The 22159-nt window shown below is 39.9% G+C and overlaps 1 protein-coding gene across 1 annotated transcript; it reads left to right on the top strand.

The window, feature by feature from the left end:
- Nucleotides 1-1816: 1816 nt before the first annotated feature.
- On the top strand, nucleotides 1817-21936 carry wnt9a (wingless-type MMTV integration site family, member 9A). The gene is made up of 4 exons (XM_058067182.2): nucleotides 1817-1949; nucleotides 15782-16041; nucleotides 16509-16771; nucleotides 20938-21936. The coding sequence occupies exons 1-4, from the start codon at nucleotides 1858-1860 to the stop codon at nucleotides 21466-21468; spliced, it is 1146 nt and encodes a 381-aa protein (XP_057923165.2). The 5' UTR covers nucleotides 1817-1857; the 3' UTR covers nucleotides 21469-21936.
- Nucleotides 21937-22159: the final 223 nt, after the last annotated feature.

The following is a 22159-nucleotide window of genomic DNA, read 5'->3' as shown; positions in this document are numbered from 1 at the left end:
TGTGAAATTGGCCTACAGTCATATTTGCTGACAACATTTTAGCTTTTCTTTCTTCGCCGTGAACCGCGTGTGAACCCACCTCGCTTTGCAGTGGCAGGAGCGGACTGATATTTAACCTCCGCTGCCAATCTTTAACACACAAGAAAAATCTACTGCACTTCTCAGAGGCCTGTGTTGTCTTTTGGAAAGGTGACATGGACGCAGACATGGCGTTACAAGTGTTTGACTTGCAACTAGAGGTCAGTACCGGAAATAATCAGGCCCGCGATGAGATCCTGTCACCACGTAGACACATTATTAGGCACATCTGTACATTCTTCTGAGCTTCAATATAAGGACTGTAAAATGGTGCTTGGACGTAACGTTTGGTTTGAATGATTGATTCTTTATCTGGGGCCATGCAAAAATATATAGTGTTCATTTTTGTAAACAATGTACACACAGTGGGTAGAGCAAAAAAATATATATACATATGCAGTACATATACAGAAGAGAATGGAGAATGGAAATACACACAAAATAAATTAGCTCCAAAAAGAGTGGGAAGAACACAAACTTATTTACTCCCACCCATTACTGTTGGAAATGAAAATTTCCCTCATATATAGTTATAACATGTTATTCTGCATATAAATTTTACTGTATCTTTTTTTTATTACAAACAAATATACAGGCATACAGTATTTAAATATTTGTAATTTTATATGTATAATGTTTGTAATTGTTTAATCAAATCTAATACATCTTATACATCTTCTTATATATAAGTATTATACATCTTATACATTAAACATATATAAACAACATTTATATTGTTTACTTTTAATGAATGAAAATACATGTATTAAATATACACACATTTGATTGCTATATTTTGACCATCTCACATTGCTATATAATGGTATAATTTTCAAGTATAGCTATTTATCCATGTATACAGTATGCACATAGTTTATTCAAATTGCATATACAAAAATGGTATACATTATAATAATATAATACCCACGACCCTAGTCAGGATAAGCAGTATAGAAAATGGATGGATAATATTAGAATGAATAATTGTATTAAATTTATATAGTATTAATATTTATTAAATATATATTATGATAATAAATATACACATCGGTTTCCAGATTCTTTAACATAGATTTTTTGGTTTAAAATTGAATACTCTCACATACTGTATGTACAGTGATGTGCTATATAGGTAACTAAATAATAATAATCACTGAAGACAAACATGGCACATAGTATATTCAAGATGTATTTAAAATACATACGAAAAATGTATTTAAAGAATATTTTAAAAATTATAAAATTATATTATGAAATAATGTAACATAAAAATAAATAGATATGCATATACAATAATATATACAATTAAAAATATTGCAAAATATATTATATATATATAAATATACATAAATAAATTAATATATATATATATATATATATATATATATGATATAAATATAAATAAATATACATAAAAATATATACTATATATCCTGATTCAGTGCAGTTCAACACCAACTAAACATACGGTGAAATTAATATCAGCGCCAAAATATCATTATTAAAAAGCTCCATTGTGATGCCTGTAGAAGATGTGATGTAGATGTATGTAGATAACAAAGAAGTGACATAAGGATCGATGCGTGTTGCTTATATTATATAGTGCAGCTCGCTCGATCTTTCCTCTCTCTCTCTCTCTCTCTCTCTCTCTCTCTCTGCAGCTGGATGGGAGGAGCGCCCCTCGTCTCCTCTTCCTATAAGAAGCCCGGAGCGTCCAAGTTGGGACTCCACACAGCTACTCAGGAGCAACGAAATGATCTTCCCTGGAGCCGCAGCAAAATGCTGGATGGACACCTACTCCTGGGATGGTTATCGTTCACACTCGTAGTGTTTGTCGTCCACTTGCCGCCACCCAGCGCAGCCTACTTCGGGTAAGTTGACTCCGTTGAGTTTGATGCCTGCTGCTCTTGTCACTTAATTGACTTAATTGGAGGTACGTTTTGACGTGTGCATGAATGAAGTGTAGTGGCATCACTTGTTCCTGCAGGTTTTTTTCACTATAAGATGCGCTGTTGCGTTTAGTGTTACATTCACATTTTTTTTTTACATTTTTACTTACAAAAATAGCAAATCATCATATCCTTAATGCAAAAGGTGAGTGTACGTACATGCTTCACAAGCAACAGCTGGTAACAATAAAGCCATCTGACTGACTGGACTGGACTGGTGGCCCAAACGTCTGCTGCTGCTGGGCTTGCACAAAAAAAACTCCCCCACCCAATCCAGCATAAACATCACACACCTCAGGCAGCAGGAACTATTATTTTCTTTTGTTTCACCTCAACCTTTTGCTCATATGTATGTAAAATAACACCAGGAACACGTGAATTAATCTTGAAATTGTCAATGTTTGATTGGACAGAGGGCAAAGGTGCACACTGGAGCAAATGGAAAGTAGAATGGAAGAGGTGTGACCCATCCTGACATCAAATGTAGCACTGATGTGAGCCTGAAGTAGTACATGAAGTACATTTATTGTACCTGGAAGGGGTCTGTGAAACTAGACTAGAAATGTTTCGTCCGATGGGTTAGTCAGACAAGAAATTGTCGAAATCCATCCTAAAGTAACATCCAAACAAATCCATGTGTCCAAACTACATTTTGTTGAAGTACCATATTACAAGGTTCTCAGAACCATGTCAAATGGTGGTACGAATGCCACTGTTGGTACACAGACTCCAACTAGTGGTACTTAGGAACACCAGAGATGTATTTTTTGTATAAAAATAAAATATTAGTAACATATACTGTACTGTACTGTGATGGTGAGTGGTAGGGTGATATCGAAATACTTTTAAAGTAGTGGTACTTGGTGTAATAGGTTAGAAAACTACTGATTTAGAAGCCATAGTCCACAGTAATTTACACCTAATTTACACCTAGAACATTTAGCCAAGTGTTTGTACCTTCTAGAAGGGTCAAAAGGATACAAAAGCCATGTAGTCAGGGGTTTCCAGGCTGAAAATTAATCAACTGATGAATTAATTGTTGATTAATTGCGTTAATTTGCTCAGGAAGTGTCAGCATGACATCAGCTAAGGGATGTTGAGCTGGAAGAAGGACAACATGACGCAATCTAAGTGATGCTGAGCTTCATTCGTGCTTTGGCACAGCATTTTCATTGAAACACGAGTTCAGAACATTCAAATAGCAAGGGAATTTTGTCAAAGTTGATGTACTGATGTACTAATTTTCCAAGTATACATCCATGATATTGCAAAAAGTGATATATTCCTGAATTACTATGTAGTGAGGTGCCTGATTGGGAATATCATGTCTTCAACTTGGAAATTGGCCAGTGTTATTAATTGTGATAGAAAGATATAATACATGGGCATTGATTAATGAATTATCTTGTATCAAACAGGAGTTCAGAACATTCATACACAACAGAATCTTAGTTAAAAAAATGCTGATCCATACTCATGTGTAGCATGGAATTGCTCCTTTTATGCTACGTCACTGGTCGACAAATATGATTCTCTCTTGGCTGACTCACTCACGGCTCATGGCAATGTTTATTTACTTGCTCTCTTAGCAAAGGGTTACCACATGGTGTTACAACACTCCAGGTTTACGGGTCACAGCCCGGTGGAGAGGAGAATATGAATGAGGTATTTTTTGGGGGGTGAATGATTGAGCTGTGCAGCCGAGGAACATGATGCTCACCGAAAGAGGCAGCGCAGGTGACTTCGACCCAAAGAAACTCCACACTGATGTCACGCCGGCTCTATCCTGCTGGTTAGAGGCAGCACAAACAGTGCAAACAAACCTGCCAGCATGAATATTGTAAACACACACCAGGGCCCTCCCGGGGGCCTCCTGAGTACTGATTTACTCAAAATAAGAGGGTCAACTTTGCATACCCAATTTCCAGTATGCGGCAGAGCGTAAGTGAAACATAAACACAATCGTCTCCCCGGCCCACGGTCTGCGCGGCTGAGGGCGGGGTGGGATTCCTGGCGTAGTCGGGCGCCCGCTTAAATTGTCATTCTTCGCCACAAAAATGCAAGCACTGGTTTTCGTTCCACTCCCGCCTGTTGTGGCAGGTGCTGCTGAACGCGTTATCATTTTGCATCAAGGATTGGGCCTAAAAGACATCTGCTGTTGGCTTAAATGGGAGGAAGGCCTCTCATTCCGTGGTCTTGTAAACGCTCACTGGTTTGCGAGGAGGCAATGGTTTGTTTTTATTGAGTTCATTGGAGAAGCAGCTGGACTCTCCAATCACGGTGCGACAGGAGCAAAAACAGAGCCCTTGACTACTCTGTTGGACACTATGGACCTGTCGATTGATACTTCTGTGCTCAACTTCATCATATTCAAATGATATGACTATACTAATTTAGGCAGACCACATCTTAAAGACACAGTAAGTGATAATTCAAATAGAATCAAAATAGTGCTGTGTCACACAAACTTGTACCAAGGAGAACAGCATCTCTGTTAGTGTCATGGCAACACAAAGCCTATATGGACCAGCTTGGACATGTGGTGTTACTGATAGTGTCACTACTGTTTATTAATGTTTATTTCTAGTAACTGTCGTTGCATCAACACTGTGAAGATATACTCCAAAAAAATGACAAAAATACACATGCCCACATTAGCTTACCCTGCTGCTATAGTATACATATAGCATCCACTATTTCCACTTGTACTTTGCCCTAAGTCTCCAGTTGGATAAAATGTGACTGCCCAACAGCTACATAGAGAAGACAATACAAAATACATGTTTGCTGTACTGTTTTGTAAAAACAGACAAATATTTAGCACATATATTCATTAGCTGTACTTTTTTGGCTAGTTGCCATTCCACTTTGATGCATTTCCACTAGCAAAAGCAGTTACAACCAGGTACTTTTTCTAGTACCTATCACAGCATCAACACTTTGAGGATACATTGCAACAAATTACAAAACTAAACACACATGATGATATTAGCTTACCTCCTTGCTAGAGTCTCCACTTAGTTGCCCCCAGTCTCCTCTTGGATAAAATGTGACTCCTTATTGTGGCCAACAATTGCACAGAGAAGCAAATACAAAAGACACATTACTTGTTTGTTTGTGACTGATCCTTGACGGATCCTATGGTTTTCAGTTTCCATACTTAAATACTTCTTTACTACTAATTTAAAACATTCTGTCATCACTTGTTTTTTTTCTATTGCCAAGCAACATGAGGCACTTTGCCAAAAATAACATGAACAAATGAGTAAGGGGGTGATTTGTGTTTAAAAGTCAACAGCAAATTATCACTGAAGAGCTGACATATAAACATTTCTCGGTGCTCTTGTAGCAGTGATTTTTGTGGGGAGCTTCTGAATGATTACGGCTCATTAGTAGTGTGTCCAGTGGGTGGGCAGACAGTGGGTGCAGGCGGGCGTCTCATTTACTGGGCCTTAAAGGGCTGATTAACTCTGACGTGCAGCAAGGCGTGGAGCGCAGACGATATAGAGGGATTTCCACAACTTCATAGGATATCCTGTGGTTTTGAGCCCCGCCTCAAAGGGTATCACTTTAGCCAGCAGATAGGATTCTCTCAGTACTTGTGGGGTTGACATCACACAGACCTGAGAGTGTTTGCTTTCTATAATATATAATTTGGATGCCATCCCCATGTCACAAGCTGCTATGCATGAGGGTGCCACTAGGTGGAGTAGTATTGTGTGCACTTTGTGACCTAATGCAGTAACACAAGGAGAGTGGGAAGCAAAGTGTGAAAACAGCCAACCTAAAGGCAGCCAACTTTGTGTAAAAGCAATTAAGAAATCCTCAACTTCAGCATACAAAGCAAAAATAATCATGTGAGAGATGCTTTCCTGTTGATTTTAAAGACTGGGTCATTAAAAAGTGGTAAAGTTGATACACACCTTTGTTTTTTTATGTGGCTTGTTAAGAGGCAATAAATGGCTGAATATTTCTGACTCTATGACATGGCTCGGGAGGCCCTGTAAAATGTGTTCACATCAGAGCAACTCGAGCGTCATCGCTGCACCGAAGAGACCACAGCGAGGACGTGTTTTTGCCTTAAAAAGCCGTCAGCTCCAGCTGTCAGCGGCGGTGTGAGCGTCAGAGGACCCGGCAAGGAAATTCCCGTTTGGTCCAATGTTGAACATTTGATGATTTTTGCAAGCCAAGGAAAAAAGAGTCACAGGCAATTTGCACAACAGGGAGACTAATGCGTACTTTTTTAGAAGTTGGCCATCAAAACAATTTGTCAGCTCATGAGATACGATGATACACGAATATTACTTTTTAGAAAACTACATTGACAAAAAATATGACTGGACACCTGAGTCACAAAATGTATTTCAAAATGTTTTATATCTTTGCATACATGACCTAATGTTTCCACAGGTGGAAACATTAATTCATTCATTTTCTACCGCTTATCCTCACAAGGGTCGCAGGCGTGCTGGAGCCTATCCCTACACCCTGGACTGGTCGCCAGCCAATCACAGGGCACATATAGACAAACAACCATTCACACTCACATTCATACCTATGGACAATTTGGAGTCACCAATTAACCTAGCATGTTTTTGGAATGTGGGAGGAAACCGGAGTACCCGGAGAAAACCCACGCATGCACGGGGAGAACATGCAAACTCCACACAGAGATGCCAGAGGGTGGAATCGAAGTTGGGTCTCCAAGCTGTGAGGCTTGCGTGCTCACCACTAGACCACCGTGCAGCCCCGCATGGAAACAAAAACTAAATATCATAAAAGTTAAAAGAATGACAGTTGGAGCTGCAGCTACTGCGATTATTTTTTGATTAATCGATAAATCGGATTACAAAAAACATTTTTAATTTGAATGCATAAATTGACTTTTTCGCTCCCCAAAATCATAGCAAAGAGGCCAAGGAAGAGGAGATTCTTTCACATTTCTTTCTTTAACGATCAACTGACAAATATCACAAACACTGCTTCAAATCAACGAGGCACTGGCACACACTGCTGCATGTATCACCAATAAATAAACAAACAAAAAATAAATAAATAAACTTTAGGGGCAGGGTGTGGATTTGGCTTTGGCTCATCTGCTCTGGGGTGAGGGGTGGTGCCTTATTTGGTGGTCAAGTCATTTTCATATTAAATGATTAATTGATTACCAACATAGTTGTCGATTAATTGGATTCATCGATTAATCGTTGCAGTCCTAATTATCATTGATAGTAGCAATGCCATAATTGACATTCTCACAGACTGGCGTCTTCCCTCAAGACAGATTTTCTCTAAACAAGAAGTAACTTTCACCCCTTATATATCAAGGGGCGCAGGCCACACAGCTAGGAGACCTGGTTTCGAGTCCCTGCTCGGGCATCTCTATGGCCAAAACAGTGCCAGAACAGTGCCAAAACTCTAAAAGTTCAAGGGTCAAGGGTGCAAATGCATTATATTTGATGTACTATTTTGGTGTTGATGGTGTAGTGGTGTGACTCGTGGAATGTATCGTTTTTAAGAATTAAATGCTTTTTCAGGAAAACCGGCCTAGTCTGGGTCTCTGTTAGAGTCAGTGCCACCAGCCAGCGCCTGAAAGAGTGAAGCACATCAGTGGGCTGGTACGAGCCCACTCCTGTGCCACGGCATGGGCTAGAACACAGCCGGGGGGCGGTGGCGGCGGCGGCGGCGGTAGTCACGCGGGACGCCGTCGCTCGGCCAATCTGTGCCAGTCACACAGTGACCATAACAGAGCTGCTGACCTTAGAAGGCACAGCACTTAAACCTCTTACTATGCCACACACTCCCATTCCCGAACCACCATGCTGCCTGCACTCTCGGCTCTGGATTAAACAATTGGGCTGTGACTTTAAAATAATACAAAATGTGTGGCGTGTGTGTGGAGGCTCGGGGCGTGAGAATTTCTCCATGTAGCCTGAGTGAGTTTTTAAATGAGCAGCGAAAAGATGACATAACGCTGGGGCACATCCTGTTAAGTCATACTAGATAGTGGACTTCCACCTCCTCCTCCTCTCACATTGACATCCTCACCATGACTCAACAAGTAATCATGACCCATAAGTTGCCCCATGCTACTGTTCTGTGTTGGTTCATTTCATTTATTCTTCTTCTTGCTTACTCACTTTGGAGAAAAAATCAGCAAACAATCAGGCCTCCAGACATCAGGACTTAAGCTGCACGGCACACATTCCTACAACGCTGGCATGGCCTGTGTGGGCAGGGTGGTCTAAAGTTCAGCCATCCAGTTTTAGCCACCCAAAAAAGAGTATTTAAACAGTATAACTGAAGAAGCATTACAACAGTGTGTTGAGTTAATGAATAAAGCACTAGAGGTTTGTATTCCAGGATGTCTGTCATTTTTGCAAATGCCACGTTTTGGTTTTGTCTGGAAGGAGGCTTCGTGTGGAGCCGACAGCTGGGCGGAATGATTGGCATTCGTTTAGAGTAATTGACCAGTGGGAATAAGTAGAAGGGGGGGAAGTAGAAGGGAGAAGAGGAGGAGGAGGGCGGTTACTTGTGATGGATTGTGATGGAGAAACCTGTGCATTCAGCTGGTGGTTGATACATTGTTGAGTAAGGTTTTGTGTGTTTGTGTGTGAGCACAAAGTCCATGTGACTATAGTCGTCGCACGTTTAGTTGAGCTACAAGAAAAGCAAATGTTAACTAAAATGTACTTAATATATTTATAACACTAGTATATTTTGTTAGTATAATACAATGTTTTTCAGTTACGTTCTGTCATGCCCCCCTGTCATGCCTCCCCGATTTGAAACACTATTACACATGTTTGTGTTAAAATATGATTCAGATAATGAGGCCTTGAAACAAGTTTGGGATGGTTCTGAAAGACTTCCTTGTATGGGCGTGCCCAGGTACAAGCTGTAGGCTTCCCCTTTCTTTCCCGTTCTGCGGCACTGTTTTGTCTTCACAGTGTGACCAATCACAGGGGAGTCATTTTGTCACTAGGCATCAATAATGACACAAAACATTGATGATACATGGCATTACATCACTTCAACTTCACACTGCATGTAGTGAGCAATGTCATGGCAAACATGACATTGTGAAAAAAGTTATCCTCAAATTCCATGTGGAAGTGGTACGTTTTTGGCTTTTTACTTTGTGCTTCTTCCCCTTACTTAAGTTTAGAATAACTTATTTGGAGGGTCACTCGTTAGCTCTCTAGCATACTATGGTTAAAACGGTGGCCGGGTCTTGTGTCCCTACAGTGATCCCATAGTTTGCACATTTGCAATGTGGTATAAACAAATATATGACACTAGTGTAAATGTGACTATGGGGTGTTATTTCATATACAGAGCTATAACAATGGTAAGAATGTGTTTAGAGACACGTTCTATGTTCTAACAATGAATATATTAAATTCATCAATATTGAATCCTGTTTTGCGGAAATTCACTTATTGCGGTTGAGTCTGGAACCAATTAACTGTGATAAACAGGGGACAACTATACGTGGCTGTATCAATTACTCACTGATGCCAATTAACTAATAGAGAATCGGATTGTACAGGTTGGATTTTTGAGATATTAGGGATGAAGGAGGTTCAAGGTTGAGCTTGTACTTTAATACAGAACAAAATGGTACTAGCTGAGCATCACTTCCAGAGAGGGAGTGATGATTGTCAAGGTCTATGATTCCTCCCCTTGAGGGATTGTCTTCTAGCGAGTGGAAATGGAAAATGTATGTAAAGTAAACGTCATGGGCAATGGGAGGTGCTGACATGCGGCGAGAAAGAACTAAACAAACTGCAGCGCTGTAGCGAGTGATGAGACAGAGGTGGAAGAGTAAGAGCCTGTGTGCGTGTGAATGGAAAAACAAAGCTTCACGTAGCACAATCACCACTTTTATACGTCGGTGTTATATTCTGTGTGTGTGTAACTTGTGTTGCTGGGCCAACACCTCAAACAATAACACCGTACGGGGAAAAACGGTCCAGGATGTGAAAACACTGAGATGTCCTGAAGAGCAGGCAAACAGACACCACTCGGCTCTCGTCTAATCACATTAACATGTCTTGATAGAGGTAGTAGTACTCTGTAAGAGTTTCAGCTGTCAGGCATTGACATGTGGTGGCCCGTTGCTATTTTTCCTCATACTGGGAGTCCTATGGAATCATTTCATGTTATGGACATGTTCTTGGAGAAGATGTTATTTTAATTTTCGACTTGTTTTTTAGAACTACTTCTTTTTACATCATTTGAATAGTCCTTTGGTAGCTTTATGATGATATTATGGTACTCGACACATATTTAGGGGTATGTAGCTTGTCACAAAGGCGAAGTTCTGCTGTTGCACCCGTGACTGTTCACTTTTACAACTTGGGAACTTTTTTTGTCTTTTGTTCCTGGAAGAACTACAAATTAGTACAGACTACACCTTGAGAGACCCTTAAAAGAACACAATGGCTTGTCAATGGAGTGGTGTTCCCCAAAGTACTGTTCTTTGCACCTTAGATCTTTGCTGAATATCTTACCTTGGAGACAAATCATTAGCTGTATACATGAGTGTGGAAGTGAGGCAGCACCAGAAGACTTCCGCGGCTCAGCAGCTTCATAAAAAGAATGAAAACATAATTTTATGCCTCCAGTTACTGTATGTTAAAGGCAAAATGAAATTAAATGTTCTAAACTTCTGTTTTCCAAAACTTATGAAGTCATTTTTTCCGGACTTAACTTTATGACAAACCCAGGTGTACATCTTGAATTTATTATTATATTATTTAAATATTATTTTAAAGTTAGACAGATAATATAATCCAACTGATATTATCGGCCAATATGGCACAATAATCAGATCATATATCCATGTTTTTTTTGCCAATAATATCGGCGCATGAGTGAGTCCTTATCAAACTGCACATCGCACGTCAAGTTTTGGTATTATTTCCAAGTTTCACCGGTGGATTGTAAATATGCAATTTTCAATGATTGTAAAGTAGTGGTTATATGAGAGTGGGAGTAACTAATATCACACGTCAGGAAGAATCACTCTTGGTGAGGTGCTGAGTGGGCCTGTGAGATGGGAGGAACTATACTATTACATCACCACCTGTTTTGTCTAAATCAAGCATTTTAAGCATACAAAGGACTAAATGAACTAATATACAAATATATAAATAAATATATACAAAGCTCCCATTAAACTTACCAGTTCCAGTTCCATATTATTCCACATGCCATTCCTACTCACAGTGTCTTAAAGTGCTAAAACATCACACAGTGATCTAATATGTAGACAACAACAGACAAGACACTACCAATCAATAATGCAGAATAACCAACAACTATGTGAGCTCCATACATTTAACTACTTGGACGTGGCAAGGCTGAAATTTAACTTAATGCGTCTAGGTTATAGTACGTTCACACACATACTAATATACTTGGGCACCAAATACAATGTATTTGATCTTCTCAGATGGCTAAGATAAGAACCTTATTGATTCCACACAATGGTAATTCACATTACGTCAGCTACAGAGAAAGACAAAGTAGTGTCTTTAAGTAAAAACAAATGAAATATTTCCAAATATAATATAAATCATGGCACAAGAAACACAAATGCATTCTTACATAAATAATGTAATACATTAATTATGTACTCTGAGATAGGTGGAGTAGCCAATTAAACAACTGTACTCATTTAAGAGTATTGTGACTTTGCTATAATTTTACTCAAGACAAATTTGTGATGTTTCATATATCGGTATCACTTGTTGGACAAGGCAGTTGGACAATATCTGCATAACGGTTGTCAGCAAAAAAGCCCATATCAGAAATCCCTAAAAAGAACATAACAATAAATAATAAACATAACAATAACACTTCTTGTCCTTGTCCACCACCCGTCCAGAACAATTTTTTTGCAAAAAACACACGAGCACAAGTCCTATTTATGTCACAAATGGCTTGTTTTCTCTGATTATGTCTACTACATATATTGGGTAATACAAGTGTAAAGGTGATAATTTCATGTCTAGAGGGAACTAATAATGTTAAACATATAAAAAGTATATATTTAAAAGGTCATACATAGGTTTTCTAAGCTCTAACTTTGAAAATATTTGATTTAATATTTGAAATAAGGATATCTACTTTACAGGGATTCAATGAACCAATTAACAACGATAAACAAGGCATTACTGTATTTCCTCTGGTGAACAGTAGTGTGTGACCACCATCCATGATACGAGGTTTATATAGTTCACACCATACAGTTTGATAAAAAATACTTTGTAAAACAGGTCTAATATTTCTCTAGGCAATAAAGATAAGGGACATTTTACAGTGACTCCATATAAATTGGATATAACTTATGGTGAAAGCATTGTTACATTGAAGAATAAATCTACCACAACATGTATACCAAAGGTATGTTTCAGTCATATGGAATACATGGTCTCAGGTGAGAGTACCACTGCGTATTTCAATGCCTGCTTCCATACATGTTTTTCCTAAGGATGCAGAGAGAACGGCCGGCATCAACACACAGCTTGCCAGGTTTCCATTTTTAAAATTCCCAACTGTGAGAGGAGTTAAAGAAATGCCAAACAGGCATTGTAAAAAGGAAAGCAATCCGAAAGCGGATCCTGATGCCTCCACAACCGCGTTCGATTTGGACTCCTCGCATTCCCAGGCATGCGGTGCACGCACCCTTAAGACAATATCGCTGCTGCATATGGAAGCCATTAAGACCGTCAGCATGAAAGTGAGGACTCTGGGGGAAACACTTCAGTCGGTTATTTGACTTAATAAAACAAATCTCTTGTTAAAGAACCCAGGTGACTCGCCTGAGTGCTGATAGTCTCGTCTGAAAAGCGGTCACGTCATTGGAAGTGGATGGCCATCTTTTTGATCCATTCAAGTGTCTAGCTAGCAGGAGTTTGTATGGAAGTATCGAATAATATTTGCACAGCACAACATGGATTTGCCTCTAAAGCTGAAGGAAATATTAGAGTTTTAAATTGCTGTCACCAATGTGTTGTTGCTTGTTTTGAAAGGAAAAACACAAGCACATTGTTTTGTTTTTCCTTTAAAGTTTTACAGCAATTCACTTCTTTTAAGACTTGCAGACTCTCCCCTCCACTCCTACCCACCAGGTATTTATAGTTATATGTTATATATTCCACAGTAACCACAATTATCATTGACTATTTGTTAGGTTAATTTGTGACTCCAAATTGTCCATAGGTATGAATGTGAGTGTGAAAGTTTACACCAGTTTAGATTTGAATTACAAAATTAGACATTGATGTTTATTTATAGACATTCATCACTAATCTATTTTAAATACAACACACAGTAAAACTGCCATTCCAGACCCTAAAGCCGCTAGTTCCTGTACTTGCAGCATGTTCAGACTACTTTAAAAGCAGGTGTGTCCAGAGTGCAGCACACTGTGGAATACAATAAAACAAACAAACAAAAAACAACAGAAAAAAATGGAAAAAAGAGCAAAAATCCATAATGCAATGGGAATATTGACAGAATAATGAGGAACTATGACAATATTAATAATACACATTTCCAAAAATAGGCCACACAGCTAGGGGACCAGAGTTTGATTCCACCCTGGGGTATCTCTGTGTGGAGTTTGCATGTTCTCCTCATCCATGTGTGGGTTTTCTATGGGGACTCCGGTTTTCTTCCACATTCCAAAAACATCCTAAGTCCAAATTGTCCATAGGTATGAATGTGAGTGTGATGGTTGTTTGCCTATATGTGCCCTGTGATTGGCTGCCGACCAGTCCAGGGTGTACCCCTCCTCTTGTCCGAAGTCAGCTGGGATAGGCTCCAGCATATTTGCGACCCTTGTGAGAATAAGTGGTAGAAAATGGATGGATATTGAGCTTCTTTCTTCATGAGCGAACAACAGTAATTAAAGAGAGAAGCTGGAACATGCATTACAACAGTCGTTTTTATTGCAAATGTTGATCATGCTGATCACCCATTGGAGGAGAAGGCATGTGCTCGCAAAAGTGGAAATAATACTATACAAGCCAACCAATCAGACATTGCGACACATGACTTTTTTGGAGGTACACACCATGGGGGAAGTGAACCGGTGCGGTGTACTCTGGCACATTGACACATGGTCATAGTTCACATTTCTGAGGTGAAATGCAACAAACTTTTTTATACTTTTATTACTGTTAAGAATGATAAAATTTCTGCCTAAAACATTTCAACTAATAAATTAAGTTTTTACTTTGCTGCCAATTGGACACTTGAACAGATGATTCCGCTTTCCATAATTTTCAGTGGGGAGAATTTGTAAATAAGAACAGATGGGAGAATCCGATGGAACGGCTTGTTCCACTTAACAATGCAGCATTAAATGAATCATAAAACATGTGTGCCTTTTGTCACTCCTCCAGATCAGTTTATTCTTTGGTTTCATTCGAAGTGTGCAAAGGGTGCCAGAGATTATACACAATAAGCAGCCAGGGTGCCAATTTTGTCAGTCGCCATGACCAAAATGGTCACAGGCTGACTGTCATGTCCCCTGTGTGTGTTTACGCAAGTCGCTCCGTGCTCCTGCCGTCGCACAACCTCAGAACGATGCTTTTCGGGGGGCCTGCCAGCTCTGTGGTGGAGGCCTGGCTTGTTTGTTTTTATATACGCTTCCCTTAAATAAACTGAGGAGAGAGGAGTGCGAGTCCGACCACATGTTCTCCATGCAGCTGCGAGCTAAGCAGCGTTAAGATCTCAAGTACTGTGAATGCTCCATGTTTGTATGGGGATTCTATAATGAGAGTGTAAATCCTGTGGTATGGTCGTGTTTAAATCTATACAACACAGCTGTGAATGCCTCCGACCGAACCCCACTAGTGGATGATAGCAATATTAACACTGGATTATGTGCTTACGTTGCTTGGATGCCATTGTTTTGAAAGCCTGTCCGTAGCTGTTCTATACCATATTATTCATGTTAAAATGTTTATGATCTCAAGCTATAGTTGACAATGTATGCACTTTCCAGCTAATTGTGGTGATGGAGGTCTGATCTGAATCTCCAATTGATCCACAAATGTATAACTTAATTAGCTACTTTTTTGGAAGTCTTTAAGACAGGATTGTCCAAACTTTTTCCACTGAGGTGAGAACATGCAAACTCCACACAGAGATACCCCACGGTGGAATCGAACTATGGTCTCCTAGCTGTGTGGCCTAATTTTGGAAATGTGTATTTTTAATATTGTCATAGTTCCTCATTATTCTGTACATTTTCCCATTGCATTATGTATTTTTGCTCTTTTTTCCATTTTTTTGTTATTTTTTTTGTTTGTTTTATTGTATTTCACAATGTGCTGCACTCTGGACACACCTGCTTTTAAAGCAGTAGGCTGAACATGCTGCAAGTACTTGAACTGGCTTTAGGGTCTGGAATGGCAGTTTTACTGGTGTGGAAGTCATATTTTTCACTTTGTGTGTCATGAAGGATAAGTGACTGGGCAAGGGAGTAGAAAATAAGCCACAGAATCCGGTTTATTTATGATGCTGTATATTCAAGATAGTTAAAATTTCAATTTGGTTGTGGAGTTTTATATTGAGCATGAATGATTTATATTGTTACAAGCAAAACATGTAGTCAGAGAGTATTTTTTTTTGTATGTTGCCTCCCTATCATTTTTACATATAAAAATGCCACAAACAGAAACTACTCCTCCTTCATACACTGTTTTAACCGTATCCATGCATGTTTTTTTTAGGTTGACAGGTAATGAGCCGCTGTCTATCCTGCCACTGAACTCTTTACCGGAGGAGAACGTGGGCCGGGCCCACTACAAGCTGTGTGACCGGCTCAAACTGGAAAAGAAGCAACGCAGGATGTGTAGACGTGACCCGGGCGTGGCCGAGACCCTGCGAGAGGCCATTACCATGAGCGCCCTTGAATGCCAATACCAATTCCGCTTCGAGAGGTGGAACTGCACCTTGGAAGGCCGCCACCGAGCCAACATACTTAAAAGAGGTAAAGGGATGTTTCTGCTTGGCCGTTTTAAAGAATCCTGTGTGAAAAAAATGCTTTGTCAGTATGTAGAATTTTAACATTTTCACAGCTGGATGTCCACCATGCTTGTGGACTTGCATTGCTGTGCATGCACACTGAGAAGAAACAACCCCATTAATAAATATGTTAAGCGTCAACATTTTTTTGTGATAACTATTGCATCAATTGTAGTTTAAGTTAAGTGGAACAGTATTGAGAAAAAAATATGCGACTCAACAGACCGAAAATTGTAGTCTTACCTTTATAAAGATCAAATATGCCTAATTTAAACCTGCTTGGGGCAAATGTACTCTTATGTACAGTAATTGGATGGGTTTTTAGTCAAAATGTACTTCAGACAAGAGGCTGCCCTGCATCCAAAGACTGGAAACTTCCATTCCTGTCTATTCTATCGTCTTAACAATCTACAAATCTGTTTTGACCCTCAGGATTCAAAGAAACAGCTTTCTTGTACGCCATCTCCTCGGCGGGTCTGACCCACGCCATGGCCAAAGCCTGCAGTGCAGGTCGTATGGAGCGCTGCACATGTGACGAGGCCCCTGACCTGGAGAACCGTAAGGCGTGGCAGTGGGGCGGATGCGGGGACAACCTCAAATATGCCAACAAATTTGTCAAGGACTTCCTGGGCAAACGCTCCAACAAGGACCTCCGCGCTCGCGTGGACATGCACAACACCAACGTCGGCTTGAAGGTGAGCTTTCGTGCAAACCTTTTACTAATTGAGGTCATGGAGTTGAAACGGATCACAAGGCCCATAGCTGCAATCACGGAGACCCATCTTGTTCTAATCTATCTTGTTTTTGAGCATCGTAAACTCATGCAGGCACACCCCTTTGAGGTTCCACATGTTCCCCGGCAACAGTGATTTATTAGCTGATAAGATACACAATCATTATTCTGCTATGACTTCATTGACGTGGCAGCAGACTATATCTACTGATGAGGTATATTGGCAAGTTTCAAGACATCATAATAAAACAGTCATACAATCATTTTACTGCAAAATGTCTCAACTTCCAATAAATGTATTCAATTAATTTTGGGAATTACTATTGATATTCACGCAATTCATGTATTGGTTCACCACATTTGTGATTGTTTTGGAGAGTCCAAGGAAGACCACAGGTTGAATACCATAGATCAGTGGTTTTCAAAGCCAGAGGCGGGCCAGCCAGATGACTTAGGAGAAGGAGCAGCTTGAGAAAAATAAAGAACAAAATATTTTTCAAACCTGCTAAGCTAAATTCAGTTCTGTAAATGGAACAAATAATTGATTGTTCGTCTTTGGGAGGCTCACTGTGCCACATTTTGAAAACATTTTTTACAAACATATATATTAATGATAAACAACAAAAAAGAATGGTTGTAACAAGTGATTGCATTAGTATAAACCAAATAAATGATCATAAATTGTAGGGATGAGGTAAATGATGCAGATTACAAGTACAGCTGTCAATTATCCGTATCCGTAATGGAAATCATTTCTCATCAGTTCTTATTATGCGTGACGTCTTTGATATGACGTCAAATGTGATGGGAAAATTAATGCAAAAACTTGCTGGTTCAGTCGGTGACATTAAATAGTGGGTCCTGTGATTGTTTATTGCATTGAAATGTGCCTGACACTCTGACACTGCCTGTGAGGTTTTGGTGACGTGGCTGCACTGTGCGCAACAGCAAATTTACCACTGCGCAGGGTGCGCTTCACCTGCGCCAATCCTGGCGTTCTTTCAGCGCACTTTGGGGTGCTGTTTTGTCACAAAATGTAGACTTAAGTTTTGAGCCATAAGTGCTGTCCCACTTGTTTTCTCAAAAGATATTTTTGTTTGTATGCATTGTTAATTCTGCTCCGAGATGAAGTGTTCCATTTGTAATGCAAACTGTGTAATCCTCACAAAAGGTTTGCTGCAGAAGAGCACCTCCTTGTAAACTAAGGATGTCCAAAATGTTACCTGTGGGCCATTTGTGACCGTATTTTTTATGAGCTTGTGAAAGGCACATTCGAGAAAAAGTAACTAAGAACAAAAATCTAAGTTGTAGAAGAGTTGATAATAAAAACGAATAACTCTGACAGATGCGACCGGTCCAGGGTGTACCCCGCCTCTCGCCCAAAGTACCCCCGCGCCCTAGCGAGCGGCATTGAATATTGACGAATGAAAGTCTGATAGATCACTTACACATATACACAGTACACATATTTTTGGTTATTAAACAAATATAGCAACTTTTCATCAATTCATGTTAATTTCAGACTTAAAATAATGTAATGATTGAAGCTCCGCCCATTTCTGGCCAAGTACACCCACTTCCAGTTCATGCACTACCACTTTTCAAGAAAATTGTGCCCTCTTCCAGTTAATGCCTCGCCCATTTTGAGCACAGATGCAGATAATTTAGGTGGGTGAACAGATACAGATCCCTAATAAATTGTATTTATTTTACTAACATAAATTTGACAGTTGGTGTCTGCAACCATTTTGGCTCCTGATTCTCAGATGATGAAACATTTATAGTTTTCATAGTCAGAGACAAAAACTAATAAAAGCTGTCAAAACAGATAATTTGGTATGTATTTTCTATGTATGGTTATGTTTTTATCCCACCGTAGATTTAGGACGGATGTGGAATGTGCTGGCTCTCCTTGTCTGACATTTATGAAAAAAAAAGCTGACCTCTTGCATTCTCTTGACCTGTTGCCGTGATGAATGTTCACTTTCTGATCTCTTTCACAGTTGGGAGAAAAGAAAGTGAGATGGTATCCAAAACCTGCTCTAAGACAATGTGTTATTGTCATTGATTCTGAAGACGCTCATTGCTTTTGACGTTGCGGTCATTTTTTTTTTTCACTTCTTATAGATGAGGCATCTTTTGTTCCAAGTCACTTCCAAGTTATGGAATGACTGACGCTGCAGGCCAGCTCATATCTGGGTTTCAAAAGCACAGTTAAAGCCAAAGCACGGGTATAAGTGTCCAAAACATCTTTGTGAATAGCTGCTTTATCATCCAGAGGGAGAGTCATGGCAACAACCTCCTCTCACCTATCATAATAATAGTTAATAATGACTTTGATTAAAATTCCATGTGTGTACTCTGAGACAAACTGCTCCCCTTTTGTTCTGATGACCAGCAATAATAACCTTCATCTTCTCAAACCACAACACTCCACCCACTAATGGAACTAAGTGCTTATGCTGCTTTTTAATGTTTCACTCATCCATATCCTACTTATGCTGTCAGGAATATAATCTCCCCGTGGTGAGTCAGGGTGAGAGGTCAACACTGAATATATGAATGTACTTGTCGAGTAGTCAGTGTACAGCTTGTATAACAAGTACAGATGTACTATACACAGAAAATAATCAACACCCGGCCACAGGTATGGGCTGGTTACTGATTTCAATGTAAACCACGGTATGATAAAGTCATGGTTTCAAAACCACTTCAATTTTACATCATACCATAAGAGAGAAAGTGGAAGTCCAGCACGGCCACTACATGGAAATACTTGGTCACGTCCTGTGTTATTTATCGCGGTTCAAACTGGGCTTAGGTGTGTTGAGTTCCAGTAGGTCATCCACCTACATTTTGAAATGTCTTTAAGGTGGAATCCCTGACCAGAATTAGCAAGCTATAACAGTAATACTGTGATGGATTTAAGACATTAACCTACGTACTTCTTGAAAATAACCACACATTTATTTAGGCAGTCAAAAGTCCTAAAGCACAGTCAGGTATAGCGCTCAAACCTTCTTGATATACCAGCACAATCTTTGCACGGGCAAACTCTGAGCATAGCCATATAGACACATATATAGTAAAATTACCGTACTCAAACTGTAAGATTCATTCTTATGAGTTAAGTTATTGTTGTAATATTCCAAGTTCCATTAATATTTCACTTTTTCGTTACATCAGAAAGTGATTGAATCAACATTCAAATAATGTTGGATTTTCCAATCAATTGTAACAATGAATGCACCTTGACTTTACTATATGATTAACACTGAAACAATGTAGAACTGCATCAGTGAATAACATCAAATAAATATTCATATTTTCCATTATACAGTGAGTGTGTATATACATATACATATACATATACATATACATAAGATATGCTAACACAATGGTTATTCAGCTACACACAAAATAAACATGAACAGAAAAGGTGTCCAGTGTTTATGTAACATAAACAGTTTTTTTTAATTTATAAGTCGCTCTGGAGTATAAGTCACAGGAACAGCCAACCTATGAAAAAAAGTGTGACTTTATATACGGTTCTCTTCGGGGGATTTTGTCTTATATTAAGTTTGCTGAGGTATTTTGACTAGAAATGACAAAAAATACACTGAGTGAGATCTTGAGGTTTTCCATTGTCGGTACTGTAAGGAGCTGTGGTTCATAGTACACAGTTAATTGTTTTGTTCTTTGAGACGATCCAATGAAGTGGTTGCTGACACGTGAGACACTGTAGCTGACATACACGCAGCTGGCGTGAGATTTATCAACTCAAGTACCCTCTTGTCAACCTTTCGCCCAAAGTCAACTTGGGACCTGCAGTGAACTGTTTTAAGCAGTTTATTCAATGGAGCTAATGCAAGCATGTAAACAGTAAATCGGTTCATAATGAGACGATCTGTACAAGCTCCACGGTTCCATGCGAGACAGGTGCAGCATCTTCTTTATACAGCATGTAACAAACTGTCCAAATCATCCCATAGACAGGTGTAGAAAGATGCTTTTGGGTTCCGGAATGAAGCAATTAGTCTCTGATTTGACCAAAGAACCACATTAGTCTTATTCTGTCATCCAGTGTTCTTCCTTAACAGCCATTAATAATATTGTCTGACTGTCCAGGTTATCAAAGCTGGTGTGGAGACCACCTGCAAATGCCACGGGGTCTCCGGCTCCTGCACCGTCCAGACCTGCTGGAGGCAGCTGCTGCCCTTCCACGAGATTGGCAAGCAGCTGAAGCAGCGTTATGAGACATCAGTTAAGGTGGGCAGTTCCACCAACGAGGCCACGGGGGAGGGTGACATCTCCACCTCAGCGCGGGGACAACAGCAACACCAACAGCAACAGCAGCAGCAGACGCCTCAGCATCCCCACCACCACCTGTCTGGTATCAACGACCAGATCCCCCGCACCATGGACCTGCTCCACATCGAGGACTCACCCAGTTTCTGCAGGCCCAGCAAGTTCTCATCAGGCACAGCAGCTCGTAAGTGCTACAAGGACAAAAACTGCGATGCCATCTGCTGCGGGCGGGGCCACAACACCCAGAGCAGAGAAGTGACGCGGCCCTGCCAGTGTCAGGTGCGCTGGTGCTGCTACGTGGAGTGCAAGCAGTGCACACAGAGGGAGGAGGTCTACACCTGCAAGGGCTAATACCGACACCGGGAGAGGGAGTTGGGACACTGTTCTCTGACGCCATATGCACTTTGAGGGATTTTTTTTTTCCTTTTGTTTTATTTCTTTGTGCTGGCTTTGCGAATTTCTCCTCAGACAACTGGGTAAACATCTCAAGCCTTCAAGACGACAAAGAATGCAACCTTTACAAAAGCAAGCATAGCCAAGAGACTCGAAGAAGAAGAAGAACGATGCGTGTATTGAAAGCGACAGAGGAGGTCAGCTCCATCAATGACTTTACACGCACATTCTGTACACGCGCACATGTTGTGTGTTTGCATATGCATGTACATAACTTCATATAGCATTATATAAATATATTGTAAAGACATTATACAAGCCACTTATCTCATTTTACATTAAGAGAAACCACTAACCGCACCAACGCTTTTGCCGTTTGTGTGACTGATCAGATACTTTTTTTTTTTTTTAAGACTTCTCCTTCACACTTGGAGGGAACACTTTGGTTTTAAATGCATTTTCAAATGTTAGTATAAGTATACACTTGCTGGACACTATATTAAGGACACCTGTAGATCTAGATCTCCTAGATTGTACAGGTGTTAATAATGTGTCGTCTGGTGAACGAGGAACACAAGCAGCCAGTTTAGGTGTCTCCATCAAATCAATGTTCAGGGAATAACTCAAACCACTATGGCTGTTTGACGGC

The sequence above is a fragment of the Doryrhamphus excisus genome, linkage group LG6 (assembly GCF_037039965.1).
Source record: "Doryrhamphus excisus strain RoL-2023G ecotype Guam linkage group LG6, RoL_Dexc_Guam_v1.1, whole genome shotgun sequence".
Taxonomy (NCBI): domain Eukaryota; kingdom Metazoa; phylum Chordata; class Actinopteri; order Syngnathiformes; family Syngnathidae; genus Doryrhamphus; species Doryrhamphus excisus.
This window is presented reverse-complemented; position numbering and strand designations above follow the sequence as displayed.

What these genes read in the sequence shown, in the direction of transcription:
- wnt9a (XM_058067182.2), top strand. Translation starts at nt 1,858, where the DNA reads ATGCTGGATGGACACCTACTCCTGGGATGGTTATCGTTCACACTCGTA. An exon ending in CCCAGCGCAGCCTACTTCGG is followed by an intron (nt 1,950 to 15,781) that starts GTAAGTTGACTC and finishes TGTTTTTTTTAG; the next exon opens with GTTGACAGGTAATGAGCCGC. An exon ending in AGCCAACATACTTAAAAGAG is followed by an intron (nt 16,042 to 16,508) that starts GTAAAGGGATGT and finishes TTTGACCCTCAG; the next exon opens with GATTCAAAGAAACAGCTTTC.